The sequence below is a fragment of the Lissotriton vulgaris genome, chromosome 9 (genome assembly GCF_964263255.1).
Source record: "Lissotriton vulgaris chromosome 9, aLisVul1.2, whole genome shotgun sequence".
In the NCBI taxonomy this organism is placed as follows: Eukaryota; Metazoa; Chordata; class Amphibia; order Caudata; family Salamandridae; genus Lissotriton; species Lissotriton vulgaris.
The window spans coordinates 925,484,183-925,502,139 of record NC_141697.1 but is presented as its reverse complement, the minus strand read 5'-3'; the positions used below and the strand labels follow the sequence as shown (position 1 = coordinate 925,502,139).

General features: G+C 41.3%; 1 protein-coding gene across 1 annotated transcript in view; it reads right to left on the bottom strand.

Annotated features, from left to right (window-relative positions):
• LGALS4 (galectin 4) overlaps positions 1-16,114 on the bottom strand; it is a 33,127-nt gene extending 17,013 nt beyond the window's left edge. The window contains exons 1-3 of the mRNA XM_086938755.1: positions 14,963-16,114; positions 4,059-4,147; positions 959-1,163 (exon numbers count right to left, since the gene is read on the bottom strand). Coding sequence (XP_086794881.1) covers positions 959-1,163; positions 4,059-4,147; positions 14,963-15,217 — 549 coding nt within the window. The 5' untranslated portion in view covers positions 15,218-16,114. The remainder of the gene's footprint in view (positions 1-958; positions 1,164-4,058; positions 4,148-14,962) is intronic.
• Between the last annotated feature and the right edge of the window lie 1,843 nt (positions 16,115-17,957).

The following is a 17,957-nucleotide window of genomic DNA, read 5'->3' as shown; positions in this document are numbered from 1 at the left end:
GGGGTGAAGTTATCTTCATGCTACATAAATCTAAGCCTCTAACAGACCTTATCCCAAAGAAATCCATGTTCACATAGTCATTACAAGTATTCTTAAACAAAACCCACCTTGTATATGCTAAGCCAGAACATGAAACTGTGGCACTGGAACTCCAACAATGCTTGGTTTGTGCAGGTGATGGGCATACCCCCTCTTTTGAGGACCAGGACATATTTTTCATCCTCACTCTTTGACCCAGAGTGAGAAAGAGAAAGGCCAAAAAGGGAGAAAGATTAAAGCGGAGAAAGATTGGGAAAAAGTGACAAATAGAGAAAGGGACGATGAAAAAGATCTTGAGAAAAAGAGATAGGAAGTGGAGGATGGTGGAGGAAAGAGCCATTACTTGGATTCAAGACTAGGCAGCCTTGGCATTTGGTAACCCTGGCATTTGGCAGCACTGGTGGTAAGCTCCCAAGAAAAAGTTGGAAGCACAGATCTCCAAGTGCAATTTCCCTCCAACTGGGAGGAACCCATGACAGACATAAGAGACCAGGATTTTGAAGGCCCATGTCAAAGTTACACAAGGTAAAAATTGATGCATGCACACTCGGGATCACTTAGTTGTGCCTCAAAAACAGACATTACCCAGCACAAATGTGCATACTCCCACAGTGACTGCCATTCAGAATAAAAGGTTTTGTAGCACTTAGAAAGGAATATTCCATGTCTGTGCCTCCGGCATTGTTCTGAGATCCTTGTAGGGATGTCTTGCTCCCCAGGCATTTAAACAGAAATAAAAATGTGCAAATGTTATATGATACCCAATACTGACAGTTTTGGTATCAGACAATTAGTTCCATTGATGAAAGCAGGGATTACATTAGAGGCTTCTTTGTCTTAATGTTTACTGGGTGGCTACTAAGCCACAGAAATCTGGAGTGTAAGGCCAGGGTGAAGTCTTTTGTGTCAAGCCCCTTACCTGGTAAAACTCATTGTTAATAATGAAGACCAGCTCAAAGTGCTCCCCCTTGCGGAAAGGCATTTCATGCTTTTTCTCTTCTGAACACCAGGACCCGCCCTGGAAGCTGTTGAAGACTATTTTGTCCCTTCCATCGAAGCGCGGGTTGAAGTGGAAGGCAATGTCAGCCCCCTCATATGACCCGCACATGAAATTCACATGAAACCTATAGGAGGTAAGGATAGAGTGTAAACCATCTATTGATCTAATTGTCATAATTTAGAAATATCCATTTTGACACATATATTCTCAAAACTATATGGATGTTGAAAAAAGGTACATGATCTGAAGTTCTGTGCATGTGCGGTGTAGAGAAGATGATGCATTTAGGTGGAGTTGTGATAGTCGGGCACCTTGACAACAGGTAGTTTAGGTGAAGATTTTGTGTGGTTGGCAAGTTCTATTGGGATCTCTATTGGGAAATCTGTAGGTTGGAGCATTAGACCTGGTTTAGTGAATAGCTGTTCACCACATATCCTAACAATCAGCACATTAAAGACAGTCTTCGCTACTCAACTTCAACATACTTCTAATGCCCCAAAATCAAGGTTTCATTTGATAGTCGAAATCACTCTCCACTCACATATAGCCTAACTGCCAATGGACCTAGACACAACTACAAATGAACATTTTCAGACATCACATGCTAGACAGAACTATTACACCCTTGTGTCCACAAGACCACACCAAATCCATAGAATTGGGAAAACAGTGCCAACCCAACAGCAGTCATGCACCACACCAAGACACCACACAACCACTCCAAGCTTAAACATAACACGTCATCATGTGCACTCTTACAAATCATAATTACTCCCCAGCCTTGTGATGCTTATAGTGAAAGCACTTTTTCTCCATCTAGCAATGGACACCGATCACCCAGCCCAGGAAAAATGGAAAAGTCCATTGACACAACCATCCATACAAATAATTTCATTTTTTCACTTTATGCACTTTATATACTGCTTTTTAGATAAATATTGACCAAACTCAACGAATCACCTACAAGCAGACGGCAACAAATAGACACAATTGTTTGACTGTTCACACTTTTGTTCGAAATGGTGCCAAGATATGGAATGCATTCTTATGTCATAAGTATGCTTGTGAGATCATGTAAATGCCAATAATATGACGTAACATACCGCACTGCCTGCAGGTTTGTGACTGCCCTCTGATCACACATTTGGCAGCACTTGATGCATGTAAAAGTAACCGATAAAATACATTAAAAGATAATATAGGCCCGGCCAGTGTTGACACATACATTGCGGTGTGGTTGGATGCGTGGCAGTAGTCTAGTGTGCCTGATGCAGGTCCTGTGGTCATGCATGTGGTGAGATCATTTGGTGCTGACACAGGCATGTAGCATCAATGTTCTATATTAGGCCCAGTGCTAGGCTAGGCCCAAGGAGTAGGCATTTGATGGCAGCTCTCTTGTGCCAGATGCCCTGTAAGCAGATCTTTGATGGAAACTCTCCTGTGAAGCTCTGCAAAAAGACATATCATGGTAACCATCTCCAGATACATGTATATGACGGCAGCCCTCCTGGCTCAGATGCCATCTAAGCATATATGTGATGGCAGCCCCCTTGGCCCAGCTGCCCTAGAATCAGCATTAATGCGAAGGCAGCCCTCTGGTGTCATATGGAGGCCCTGTAGGCAGATATGTGATGCCACCCTCTTGTAACACATCCAGGCCTTGTGAACAGAAATCTGCTGGCACTGTTCTGCCCTACATGTGAACCTATAACCGGACATGCGGTGGCAACAGTGTGTGCCTTATGCGGCATATATGGACCTTGTAAGCAGATCTAGAGAGGTGGGCTTATGTGCAATTAAAGTAATGTCTTGAAATTTTTCAAAACTCAACATTTCAATTGATTGCATTCAACTCTTTAAACTAGTGTATGTAAAGACATATAGTCAAAGGCACAAGCATGCAGACCAGGGCAGGCATATCAGTAACCGTAAGCGTGCGCACCACAACATATAGAAAATTGTCACTTGACTCTGACTACAGCTGGAAACCATAACCATCCACTCAAGAAGGAGCAGAACCCATTGCTAATGCACTTTAATGTTACATAAATACCCTGGTTTAGTAAACAATAAAAACCCTTTTTTTTTCAAATAGGAGGATTAGGACCGGTTAGCCACTACTTCCACAAACACGTTTCGGAATCAGGTGCATTAACCAACTGCGGTTACTTACAGGTTAATGTACATAGGATAATGTCCCCATGACTGTCAGCTGTAACTATAGGGATGAGGCTTTAATCATGGGGCTGGCTTGAGATAATCTATGGTCTTTGGCTGGGGCAGATGGCTGAGGCCACTGTGGCCACATGTCTCATTACAGAGCTTCCTGGATTGTTATCAGGTCACCATGACTACTCAATCACATTATAGAACCACAATGTATGGTCACCCACTATGCGTCATACTGTGAGATCTGTATCAGTATTTGGAAATTGTGTTTGTAAATGGGTGAACTGTGTATACAGTTTTGTGTATGTCCACAAAAGTATCTAAATAAGCCTGATGGCGCAGTGTATCCGTATAATTGTGAACACGTCTCTGTCTATTCAGGTGTGGGTTTTGGTGTATCACAGGTGTATATACATAATGAAAGTGCAAATGTGTGTTTATGCATGTACGAGCACATGTGTAAGCAAACATTGCGAATCCGTATTGAAGACTGCACATGCCACCGTGAGGGAGGGAGTGAGTGAGTGGGCAAGAGACAGCCTCTATCAAAACCAGAGGAAGGTCTCCGTGCTCCTGCACATGAGTCACCCCACATGACTTTGCTTCCTACTTAAGACCTTACAACTGGCATTGTATGAGTGCCAGAACAGGATTCGAAGAGCAATCATGCTTTGCAGGTTGATGGATCTATGCCGCTCAATGTTGCTGCCCGTTACCTAGCCAGCATCACATTTTATTAATATGGGTGCCACCAAAAGTCAGACAGGAAGTAGAGACTCCACATTCATGCACAAAATCAGGTCCAACAAGAAGTGTGGAAAAAACAAAGTGTACGTTAAGTGTAAGTTACCTGTTAATGTGATGGGGAATTGTTCCCTGAATATAGACGGACATCCCTCCTCGAAGGCCTCCGGAAATCGGGTTCATGAAAGGAATAGGCTAAAAAAAAAAAAAATAAACATTAGTCGTTGTCACTAAGACCACTGCAAAACAGTTACCAAATTACTTTACATTACAAAAACCATAATACGAAGGTGCCTGCGTTGGCGCACAGCAGCCCATTGTGCCCCGGTGCATTTGTGCCCTTTTCTTTTGCCATAGGGCGGCGCTGCCCTATGGCAAAAACACATAAATGAGGCCCTCAATGTCATGGCAATGTGTCAGACATCAGTTGACACATACAAATAAAAAATTACAGCACTGAAATGTTTTTAACAACAAGTTTGCACAAAATGTCAGATTTTAGGATAACCACAACCAAATTGTTACGTTTTAACAGCTCATGACTATTATGACACTGAAGTAACCATAACATCAGAGTGACCAGTATTTGTAGCACTGAAGTAGCCAACACATGTTGCGTGGAATCTTGTCTCCACTTCTTCAGGGCAATTTTTTCCAACGAATGCAGGAAAATCTGTATAATCCATAAAGTCAAAATCTAGATGTAGGCAACCATACAGGCAACTGTAGAATATCCAGATTACGGTCAATTAACAGGCAAAAAAGAGAGAGAGACTGTGTGTTCCCGCATAAACCTGCCTTCATGAACAGCTATAGTTGCCTGCACTGATTGCCTATTCTGGATTTTGACTTTATGGATTATACAGATTTTTCCATATTAATTGGATAAAATTGCCCTGAAGAAGTCAAGATAAGATTCTGCGAAACATACGTTTTCTACTTCAGTACTACAACTACTGGCTAATCTGATGTTATGATTACTTCACTGTGATAATAGTCATGGACTATTATATGTAACATTAAGTTGTGGATATCCTAAAGTCTGAACTTTTGTGCAAACTTGTTGATAAACAATTTTCAGTGCTGTCATTTTTTATTTGTATTGTCAACTGATGTTTGACACATTGCCATGACATTGATTGTATATATAAACAACAAAATGTAGTAATATCACACTAGGAAAACTTCTCTTTGTGGTCTAATTTGTTTTATTGTATTCTGATGTTAACTCCCCACTACCCTGCTTGTATTCAACTAAATTTTTGTCAGCTGGATAAACTGACATAAATCGGGGAGTGCGCAGGGTCATTTCTCAGTTTTTGTCTGTCATTTTAATGTTGATTTCCATCTGCTTTTTAACACTATTAAATGTTTAAACTGATACATACATTTTTGTTTGTCTAATCATTAGACCATAACAATTTTGCTTTGGTGCAGTAAATCAGCAATACACAGAAGACAGTGATATTGTTTTTCACAGTATCGTAATTCCTGGTCCAGCACACCTGAGCCAAACTTGTTGGTTTGACAAAAAAAAAATCAAATTTAATAAATAATATTGATCTTCGAACAAACAGAGTTTTGCCAAACTATTGACAAGATACTTTAATGATAATCCACTGGAAGCCACTAATGTACCCAATTGTTCTAAGTAAAATACTTTTGAACAGCAGTATCCTTAGTCAACATTTTCTTAAGAGTAGACATACAGCGAGAGATATACTATTGTTACATTGCGGAGGTTGCATCTGGAGTAATTGCCTCAGGGGTATTACGTTGGAAGTGATTATACTTGGGTAAGTTTTCCAGTGTTTACTTTACATTGCAGGGTTTACTTCACAGGTAAGTTAGTTTTAAGTATCCTAACCTTAAAAAGCTAAATATATGTATGTGTGTGTGTGTGTGTGTGTGTGGGGGTAGGTGTATTTATATATATATATCTATCTATATATACATATATATATATATGGACAGACGCACACATAGATTTATAAGCATACACTTTTTGTTAAAGTTTGGACACTTCAAATATAATAGTAATTTAATTGTTAAGTAAAATGTATTTACTATTTTTACATGGTTTTATTCATATTTTTGAAATATTGACAAATGACTGTAACTTTTAGAGTATTTTCGCCTGAGGGAGTCACAATACTTGAATAATGTCCAAGGAATGAACCTTGTCATTATGCACCAATAACAGTGAATTACACAGAAGCAAATAGAAACTAGTGTCCCACATGTAAAACAAATTATCCCGTTAGGGAAAGGTAAGATGTGATGATCCGGGATTGTGCCTGGGAGGACTCAGATTCGCCTTTTTTAGGAATTTGCTGACATATATCCCTTCATACCAATTTATTCCACATTTCCTTGGTCAACAGCCACTCTCAGACATCCTTAAACCACAGCTTAATCAAGGGACCTCTAGATTGTATACTGTGTATCAATGTTCTACGTTTTGCTAGTAACCTCACCAGTGATCTGAACCTACATCAGATTTGACTTTTTTGTTTATTTGGGATTGAGGCCCAGTATGCCCTGTTTCAAAGAGTGGTTGACCCTCAGTGATGGTATTGTCACCCAGACGGTTCAGCAACCCCCACCCCCTATCGCCAGCACCTTGAGACCCTCACGGGTGAGTAGCTGTGCTGTACAAACCCCTGATTGATTGATTGATTGATATTGTGGTCAAACCCTCTGCCATCAGGCCCCAATTCTCGATAATTACTGGGCATCAACAAGTCATGCAGAGAGAGTTTTCTGCAGCCTGTCGGCATCTAGGACAATCCCACGTTTGTGTTGTATATATCTTGCTAAGTGTGTATGGGGTTAGGTAGGCATGATGCATGCCTTTAAATTGTAGCAGCGGAATCTAATGTTCCTTGAAACCCCCTTATGATACCCCAGCACTCTGTCCCATTCTAAGTCAGTGACAGTCACCAATGTCGTGTTAACATTTAGTAAGTATTGTCAGTGGGTCATGTATCCTATCTTGCAACCTCGCCTTGTAGATGTAGGAGAAAGGTCTGCCCCAATCTTGAAGTCCTACACGGGCATTCAGCATGCGTGATTCGGATGGTTGATCCAGAAAGCCAATTCAGCATCTGCGCACCGCTGCAGTCAGTTTAGCAAATGTCGGAAACTGACCCGGGCCAATCCTGAATTTGATCTTGGGTCCCTCAAACATGATCAATACCCTCAGAGGTACCCCATCTCTCGACATCCACCCTCTATCTAACCTGCCGTCTCCACTACCATATTCAAACTGCTGAAACACGGATGGGTCCATATCGCCATCACAGACACAAACGAGACACCACTCACTACAGAGTTGCAAAGTCGTCCCCAGCCCTGTGACATTAAGATGTAGCATTGTCTGGGATTGATGTCTCCATGTCCGGTGCACCACACCCTACTATCCTGGGGGTAGCCGCCGACCAGAAGTGTCCTGTTCCTGTTGGGGGTGTCCGCTATCCACAGCGAGAGGTGCTGTAGCTGGGAAGCCGTGAAGTAGTAGTAAAAATCTGGAAGGGCCAAGCAGTCCTCTTCATACAAGGGTTTAAGTGTACTTGGGGCCTTATTTAGATTTCATCAGACGGGTTACTCCATCACAACAGTGGCAGATATCCCGTCTGCCAAAATATAAATCCCATAGGATATTATGGGATTTACATTTCGGCGGATGGGATATCCTTCACCATTGTGACGGAGTAACCCGTCCGCCGAAATCTACATCTGGCCCTTAGTTTGATAATAGTGTGTCCACCATCCCACAGTAATTTACTAATTTAGATGTAAGTAATTCAATGTAGTTAATAAAGAAGTAATTCATTTATTGATTTTATTTTTATTAAATATTGAAGGAAGTAGCATTTTTTAGAGATGGGTGGTGAATGAAGGTAGTAAGGTGTTTTTAGGGTTCAGGGATGGATAGTAAGAGTAGTAAGGAAAATTGAGGGCTTCAGGATGGATATGGAATAGGGACAGCATGAGGTTTGTAGGGCTTCAGGAAGTGTATGGGATGAGGGCAGTAATTGTTGAAGGGCTCAGACAAGGGTAGTGTATAGGTGAAGTAGAGATCAGGAATGTATAGAGTATATGATAGTAAGGAGCTTTAGGGTTCAGGATCGTTAGTGCTTTTATTGTTCTAGGTTGGAAAGTGTATAAGGATAGGAATTGTTTTTTAGGGTTCAGTCATGGGAAGTAAATAGCTTTTAGAGTTCAGGGATGAGTAGTGTATAGGGGTACTAAGGTGTTTTAGGGTTCAGGGATGGGAAGTGTATTGGGTGAGTAAGGTGTTTTTAGGCATCAGAGTTTAACATTTAATTCTATACATTTAAATAAATTAATTTCCTTTTATACAATATTAGATTTAATTAAATATTTTGAATAATAATAATATATATTTAATGTAATGATGAAGTAACAACTGACATTCACACTAAGATAAACATGCTATTTTGACCGGACCCACTGATCTGGTTAAGAGATGTTGGCAAAATGAGTTCCTTAATTCTATCCTTCTCACTCTAAATAACTTACTAATATCCACCACTCAAATTACTTTCATATTTCACTATACTTATTCACCACTAATCCTTTATGGGTTTCCGGAGTAGCGGGCTACTCTCCAAAAAAGCGCTTCAACACCCCATCAGGGTTAAAGAGCGCTATATAAATGCAAACCTTTTTTCCCTCTTCTATCCTTCCGATATCCTTCTGAATACAAATAACTGACTAACATATCCACCACTCAAATTACTTTCATATTTCACTATACTAATTTAACACTAATCCTTTATGGGTTCCGGAGTAGCATGCTACTCGCAGAAAAAGCACTTTGACGCCCCATCAGGGGTAGTAAGCGCTATGTAAATGAAATTACAATACAATATAATACCATTCTCCTCAATATCTTTATGCTTCAGTCTTCAACAAGTTCTTTGTGTGACAGATTTAATAGATATAGGTCTTAGAAGGATAACGAGATGACTAGAGGTAAAGGGGGTTGTGATAAAAGGAACAATCTGGGAGATTACTGAAAAATAATCCTGAGGAGGTGATAGGAGGTTCGAATCAACGGGATGTTGAAAAATGCAACTCATGCCCAATATAAAAGCTGGATGCTGTGCATGGAAAAGGTATTTAATGTTACTTGCAGAGGGACACAAGGCACTGGAAGGTCAATTCAGAACGCGAAAAGTCTAAAATTAGAAACATGTCTCATGGTCGCCATGTTGTCAGCAAATACTGAATATATTAAACAAAGACAAACTGAAACAAGATATTTTTTTATTTTTTATTTTTTTTAACGAGGTTGGGCATAAATGCATAAAAGAGTTGCGAATTGTGCCCCGATGTGCACCAAAAACCAGAAGAGTATTTAATCGACTTGAACAGTGTGCTCTTCCAAGGCATCACACATCCCACAAGTTTGTAGAGTTGAAAGTACGGATGGGCGAGCCACTGAAAGCTCTAGTCTGATCCTGGCTCTGAGTCAGCTCGAGGTCCTATAGGAATCTCAAGCCCATAAGGAGCAGAGCTTTCTTGTGGCTTCTGCCTGCCTCCCTCCCTTTACCCAGGATATGCCAATAGGCCCAGAGCTGCTAATGTGGGGATCCAGGTGCGAGTCTCGGTGTCGGCTCAACACCCTGTAATTCTGGGCAAATCCCCTAATCTCCCCAGTGCCTATAAACAATCATGTAACCTTGTGCAGTGTGGCTGGTGCTCGCGTAAAGCGCTCGGCCATCTCTGGTCCAGTTCACGCTGCAGTTAAAAACTTCAGAAAAATGAAGTAAGGGGTCAAAACAAACCCTTAACATAAGGAAAGAGAAACAGATATGTATTTTCCTCTGATTTGTACAAAATGAAACAAGAAAACCTGGCTAAATCGCGGGTTTTACACTCATTAAATAATGTGATCTTAGGCAAATATTTAATTTCACCTACACTGTTTTCTTCACTGTCGCGTAGGAATGCACTTTAAATATGTGAGTTCAGACGACCAGATTTACAAAACGACCACTATTTCTCTAGGGTACTGTAGTGTGTCTTAATAAAGTCAACGCTTCTACAGGTTAAAGAAATACTCGCTTGGAAATTTTGAAGGGACCTTTTCATATTTTACTTGATATTTGTTGTATGATTTACATAGCAAATATTTTCAGTGCTTGGCACCTACACGGGCTATTTCTTGGTTGCGAGCCAGACCAGAGGTTCGGCTCTCTCTGTTAATTTGTCAGCTCGCCCGCCTCTAGTTGAAAGAACTGAACAGCTTTCCCAGAGTATGTAGCTATAGTGAACAGAAGATGTGTATTTTCTCCTCAGTTAGTTTGCTAGACTTCAAAATGCACATCACCTGGTCCTGGAGCAGGAAAGCAGAAAGTTTCCGATTTGATACCTAGAGGCAGATTTACAAGCCCCTTGCGCCACTTTTGCGTCATTTTTAACATGGGAAAAGTGAGGCAAAATTGGCGCAAGGGGCTTGTAAATCCGCCCCCTAGTGTTTGAGAAAGCGGTTTTCTGTGCAGAACACTTTATATTATTTGATGTGGAAGCATAATCGTAGTCTGTATATTGAACTGGTCTTCAAATTTAAAAGATGGATGATTATTTTCAGAAGAGGCCTTCTTCACAGCCCCCAATTTCTTCACTGTATGTACCACCAGAACAACAAGCAAGAATATCGACTGCAAAAATATATTCAGGGCCACTGGAACTATGCTGCAGGGGAGAACCAAATTATGTGGCAGAGTTGACTAAATTATGCGGCAACAAAAGTCAAATAATGTGGCATAATGCTGCATATTTGGATACTATTAGTTATATTGACATTTTTACACATGGTAATACCGTCTGGGCAAAGATTTCACCTCAATATTATCAGTTTAACAACTAAACGCATAAATAAGCAAATAAAAGATGACTAGTTAACTGTTGTGAAGGGCCTTCCATTGCATGCAAATACGTTGCTGCATTTTTAATAACTTTTTATCTGCCCGGGCTATACATTTTTTTTGTTAAACTCCGCAGATGATGCCGCAGATGATGGATTATGTGGAAAATGCGACAAATATATAAGTATGCGAAAAAAGCCACTCCCACAGAATTGCATAATTCCAGTGGCTCTGAATCTAGTGAAGGCACTATCAGTATAGAGAAGGTGTTAGTGCATATAGGTAAGTACAGATTTGGTATATTTTTTAACTACAAATCGACGTACCTTAATGATACGAATATCATCATAATTCTTAAGTGTGGAGTTAAGTATAGTACATCTTTTCTTATCTATATACTTACCTTCACAATATTTTGGAAGTCGATATTCTGGCTATGGTATTTTTGTAGCACATTATTTTTGTGCTTGATATGCTGACATACAACTGTCTTCTGTGGCTTGCCTTCCATTAACAGGTATTCAGTATTTTTCTAAGGTTATTACATCTCATAACCTTTAAAAGCCTGACTCTCAAACATTTTTCACACCTACGTGAATTTGTAGGGAGTTTTATTTTAGCTAAGGGTTGCATAGCGACGCCAAAAGGGAAGCTAAATCATTCCTAATGAGCAAATTCCTCCCTTAACTCTGCACCTGCCTCATCGTATGTGGCCCCTCTAGCACAGCAGCTATTTCACTGACTTGCAAGGCACTGGTCCAGTCCATTACTTCAAGCTTCTCTCTACACTCCCCTTAATGACACCTTCGCCTCTATGACTTATTCGTACTAAACTTGTTCCCACTTTACCGAACAATTCATCTCTAGTACCATCTCTGTTACCTGCCGAAATTTGTTAATAATGTTTTTGATATTATCTCTGCTTTTATTTGCAATTGTTTTTATACAGACTCTGCTTTTTTGTAAAGTGCTCTGATACCCTAATCTCGGTCTTGTTTGCACTCCTAGGGCCTCATTTATGAGAAATGACGCATCGCTGCGTGAAAGCAGCAATGCGTCACTTCTCAGTGCGCACTCCTTGCGACATTCCTGATGCGTCATATTTAATGTATGACGCCTCATGACGCAAGGAGTTACAGATACGTCAGTATTTCTGACCGATCTGTAAGCGCAAAAGTGACGCATTGCTGGAGTGTGTCACAAAAGTGACGCAACTCCAGCAATGCGTCCTTTCACATGGGGCAAGCCCCATGTGAAAGGGCCTGCGTCAGTCTTACGCCTGCTATGAGGCAGGCGCAAGATTTTGACGCAACGGTGTCCTAAAAGTGACGCAGTGTGATCTCATAGATTTCACTGCGTCACTTCTACGACCCTTCCTTGCGTCAATACGCCCCCCCTTGCATACATTATACCTGGCGTAGGTATAATGAGGCGCAGGGGTTTACAAAGTGACGCATCTACCTAGATGCGTCACTTTGTAAATATGGCGCAACAAGGCGCATTTTTTACGCCACTGGTGCGTCACAAAAAGTGACGCACCGGCGGCGTAAAAGTGACGCACAGCCTCATAAATGAGGCCCCAAGGGCGCAGCGCAAAATGGGGCAGTTCCTTGGACCTATTAGTAAGCAACTCCTATAGTGTCCTATTTTTACATTTGTAAATGACACAATGTTGGAAACCCACCGTTAAGAAAGATTTTCCCCATCATAGATTTAGCACTGGGAAAGGGTGCAATAAAGGGGATGAAGGATAAAATATGTTTGTGACATTCATACATTTTTTGCAGGTAATTTTCCACCTGAACTCACAAGTAAAACTACTTTAATGAAAGACGGAAGTAATTGCCTTTCCAAGAGGAGAACGTTAAGGGAACACACCCACATTTTATGCAGGTGTAGGCAAAGTGGTTTCTCCATGAGAAAAAAAAGATTGTGCTTGAGTGGGGAAAATATGAAAGTGCTTTGCTCAAATGTACACTTCCACCTGATCTGCTGGCAATTGTCCACCTAGGGTATAGTTTGCCCGGTACGCGTCATCCCGGAAACCTATGACGTGTGTATATTTCCAGGATATTACTGGGATTTATTGCGTAGCCCCAAAAAGTTGGAAATGTACTCTAACTACAGCAGGAAACCTACTGGAGTCAATGTCTTTCTTCTTTAAGCCCTACCTTGTAATGAATAGGTTGTTTCATTGGTTAGCAATAATCTTTTTTTCTCTTTTTCCACTGCTTCTCCTTCTGTTCACTTAATTATTTTGGGCTCTTTGGATTGGACAGGATTTCGCGCTGTGGGGCACCAACTGAGGCGTATTATTTGTGGGATGTGTTTTAGAATAGTGTCTCCCTCACAGCTTTGGAGTGATTACTCTCAGTGCCATCCTACTGTGATGTGTTATAAATGTAATACAAAAGGCTTTTACCACTCCAGGCACAGTATTGCAGGTTAGGATTGGTAAAATACCATGCAAGCCAACCTGGAATTAATAAAAGCAACCAGTGGCATGTTTTTCGCTATCCTTATAGTTCTTTAGAGATGTTTAGCTTTGTCCAGACTCAAGAGAGCACCCAGTATAAGTCAAAACAATACCATTTCAGGATCAGAGTGCTGCATAAATTATGCAAAAATAAAGAAGAGAACTCTGGGCAGTTCCCAGGTTTAGGTGAAGAGCAGCTTCTGTATAGAGCACCCTACCACACCAGTGACACTCTGAATTTGTTCACCACAATGTCTGTGAATTTGCTCCCATCAAATGTCTGATACGGCACAGTTCTCCCCATGCCCAGTCTGGGTATCAGCCAAGAGTGGTCTGTGGCTCGTGTTCAATCCTGCTTCTCCTGTTACCATGTAACTCTCTATTTAATTTAGAGCATTTTTCAGCAGGCAGATATTAGCTTTTCAGCAGATATGGACAAGTGTAAAAAATTAAAGGCTTACATTGGGAGATAAAAAGAAGCCGACTGGTACTGTCGACAGGGCCGGTGCTACATCAAGGCATTATTAGGCCGACCCCAGTCGATCAACAACAAGTGGGCACCAGACTGGCACGGAAGCGTCAAATATGGTCCATTGCTAGGTGAGGACACAACAAATGCTCTTAGGTGTAACAAATCCGCTGCTCTTAGGCTTGATGCATTCTAGATATCAGTCAACAAAGTTGTGTTCATGAAAACCAAAGAACATCTTTTGAAGGTGCGACGTTAAAATACATTGAGAGCTCTCGTACGATTAGAAGTGAGCCTTGAACAGCGTGGTGCGTCGCTATTGGTTCACAATCGGCATGTCTCCCAATAACTCTGCACAAAAGACGGTACATAAGGACATAAGCCGACTTGGTTAGAGGGAAGGACGTTTTGAAGGTTAGAATTTGTTGAGTTGAGACTGGGACACAAACAAACATGGAGATCAGATGACAAGGACAAATCTAATTTATGAAGCATTCTTGGCAACGGCTGGTGTTTATTTCTCAACTGTCTCTTTATGGTGTCAACTACTATTCTGAAAAAAAGAGCAATTTACCAGGGGAACAAGAAATGGGGAGGTCAAGGGGTTAACTATAAATCTCAAACACGTTCTGCAACTCCTTTCCTTTAGACGTGCAGCTAATTATTAACTAATAGGGTAATCACTCAAGGGACTAATGTGAAGACTTTCAATATTTAAAAAAAGTTTTGGAGTGAACTAAGACAGCTAGTGTAAAGAGTACTTACATCGCAAAATAAATTAGTGTGGAGTTTTTTGTCAATTATACATTGACAGGTTGTTGAATACTTACAAATACGATGCACTATATTTTACACTTCTAATGTAGGTGACAGTTTCTGAAGCTAAATGTTTTCCCTTTTTTTATAAAGAGCTTTAATCATTGCAAAATAGTTTTATTCTTTCTCAATTGATCACTACCATGTCCATCTTGGAGCCAGGAACCCCTCTGGGAATATTTTACATTTAAATTAATAATAAAACAACATTTTTGTTTTGTAGATCTGGTCATGACTTGTTGGAAAAATATTATTGCGAAAGGGCGGGGAGATGGGGAGAAGACGCGGGGCAGGTGCAGCGGGTCGTAACAAAGCCACACTTTAGAAGCAACAGGTCCTTTGGTACTCACCGGGTTGTATATGGGCTGGTATCCCGGGGCGGGCATGAACGACATCTTTGCTGCCTGACTTGTTTGGCGTCTCTCGCTGGAATACAAAGACCCGTCTGCACAGAGAGATTGGCAGGGGAGGGCCAGCCTTTTATATGCTGGCAGAGGTGGAGCTCTGCTTTGGTCAGGTGCACATTTTACCTCTGACCTGCATGAGCTGACTAAGGTGCTGAGACACACCCCCTTAGTCTGCTGCATGGTGAATGAAATACTCATAATTCAGCTTTCCGCTCTTTGGCTTCACCCTGCTTCCATTCTACCAGCGTTGAGTTGTCCTTCATTACTACGCATGTCTTAGGTGGCCACCTTCAAAGTTATGAAGAACGCAGAAACTGTTCTCAAACTTTGGCGTCTCCTCTTCATCTGCTGAGCAAGTGGACCATGGTTGGGGGTTCTGTTCATCTGTTCAAGGGAAAAGATGCTGCTTGAGAGCCTCTTACACAGTTCTGAGTGGACAATGCTTCCAGCTGTAGCATGTCTGTCATTTCTCTGACCATGTGGTTGATTCTGGGGGCTCTTTTTCAGATATTGCCACCACCATGGGGCACACCTAAGCCGTTTCCCCCAACATTCATGAAAGTGTCCATTCATGTTAGAAAGTCTGTTTTTGGAGCCTCTTGACTGGTTCAATTGTAAAAAAAAATTTAAGGGGAAGTGTTTGTGTCAGGAAGGAGGTGACAGCTTTTCTCCTCGTACATGTTTTTCCTGTTGAAAAGTCATTTATTAGGTCTTCCAACCACCATCCTAATCACTGTGATGCAGAACCAACCACAACTCTGCCATATGATCCATTGCCTTGTCCCTCTTCTCTTTCATTTTTGCTACCTCCATTCTGAAGACGTTCTTTTACAGTGTCAATTCTTCTATGCAGCTTGTTGTGATTCTCCATATTCCAGATATTTAATATTCATGTTCAGTAAACCCTGTAAGAGGCTGTAAATCAGTCTCCTGGTAGGTAAGATATCTTGCTTTGAGCTGTCGCTGTAGAGTTCAGTACATAACTTGCGGTTTACAAATTCTGATCCTAGGAGGACCGATCAAGGTCGATAAAGTGTGCCACACTGCGTAGCGTAAACCTGTGACTTAAAAACAAAGGGGCAGATTTACAAGCCCCTTGCGACACTTTTGCGTAATTTTCAACATGAGAAAATTGACGTAAGGGTGGCGCAAGGGGCTTGTAAATAAGCCCCTAAGAGGCTATTTGTGGTGCGCTACATTAATGGTTAACATATGTTATAGGATGATCTGATAAACGGACCCCTCAGATTTGCATGGATAGACCAAGAGGTTCCTGAATGCAACTCGAGGTGCCCGACAGATGAGCTGTCGCGACCCCTGGAGCCGAGCCCTCTTCACATGATTGGGCATTGCCAGTCACCGATTGCTATTTCCATAGAATGTTCCAGCTTGGCCGTTTGAGAGCCTTTGTGTGGCCATTGCTTGTTGAGGAGGGCGGGGTTTGGGAGAGTCAGTGCACAGAATACCAGGGAACAGAGAGCAAACAGTTTAGATGTAGCAAACACAAACTTATCGCTGGGATCTCCTGCTCAGCATTGGCACAGGGTGCGCCCTACAACGGTATCAGCAACTTTTGCAAACAAGGCCCAGGAGTGAAAGGCGGAGGTGGAAGCTGGCGTTCACTGGGAAATGCAAGGATTTTTGCAGGTGTGGCCAGCACTTCAGTTAGTCACTTTTTGAGATTTCTTAGGCCAGAAAGGCCAAAAAACACAGAATATAAGCCAAGTAGACAACAACTTCCATAGGTTTAAATATGTTTTACATAGGAGCCTCTCGAGTATTCCTAACTTGTTCAGGCTCAGTTTATTTATCTTTGCGGTGTCTCTTTGAGTTCCCCCTTCGTTCCTCTTGCATAGATTCAGATGTTTGCAAATCCGTCTGTCGCCATTTTCTTTACAGTAAAAACAAATTGTGCAGGAGGATTCCGAATGGTATCACCTAACAATATATTGACTTTCATTATATTTTGTGGGGGGTCATTTTCTAGCAAAACTTTATACATGGATTCCAGAAAAACTGGGACTTATTTTACTAAGTTAACCGTCATATTGGTACCCCTGAAGAGCCAGAGAACATGTGTGGTCAAGAATCTTGGCTCGGGATGGGTTAAGACATGACATGGATCATTCTTAGGTGAGGTGGTTTTTGGAGAGAGGAGGAGGGAAAGAGAGAGAAAGAGAGAGAGAGAGCATAGGCAAGGATTTCAAAAAGCATACATTAAAGAATAAATAGGGAACAATTTCTTTTTTAATGTAAAGCTTTCGCATTTATAGTACAATAAATGCACATGAAAACAACGCCGACCTTTTGATAAAACAATTCTTACAATAAGAGAGGTACCACGAATTAAAGAAAAAACAGCAATTAGTAAAATAAGAATAAAACAAGATTTGAAAAAAAGAACAATTAACAAATCCCGTTTTTTTTCTCAGCCTAACTTATTTTAGAAACAGATACAGCCAATTTTGCACCCGAATTGCCTGTACATTTAGCAGCAATAGAAGTGCCTCACGAGACCTTCTGAGCTCCATAAAAATCGCCTTCATAAAGATAATGCAAAATTCTTGGACTATTGAGCAAATTATCAATCTACGGAGCATTTATTTCTTCAATTGAAAAGTATTTTTCCCCGTGAAGAAACTTTGGGGAATATTATCAAGGCAGGCAAAATGACATTATCGCCGCTTTAGCGGCCGTTTTCGGCCGCTAAGCGGTCATAAATTCATCGCCCTATTAGCAAGCTGTCGCTAACTTTAGGTAGCGACAGCTTTCAGGCGATAGCGAGCGGTTTGGGGCCCGCTTTGCATGTCAGCGATATTTATCGCTAATGACATGCAAAGTGGGCGTACCCAAACTGTTAGCGACTGAAAACAGTCGCTAACATCGCTATCGCAAATTATCAACGCAGGCGTAGAGATGGAATTATTCGCGCTAAGCG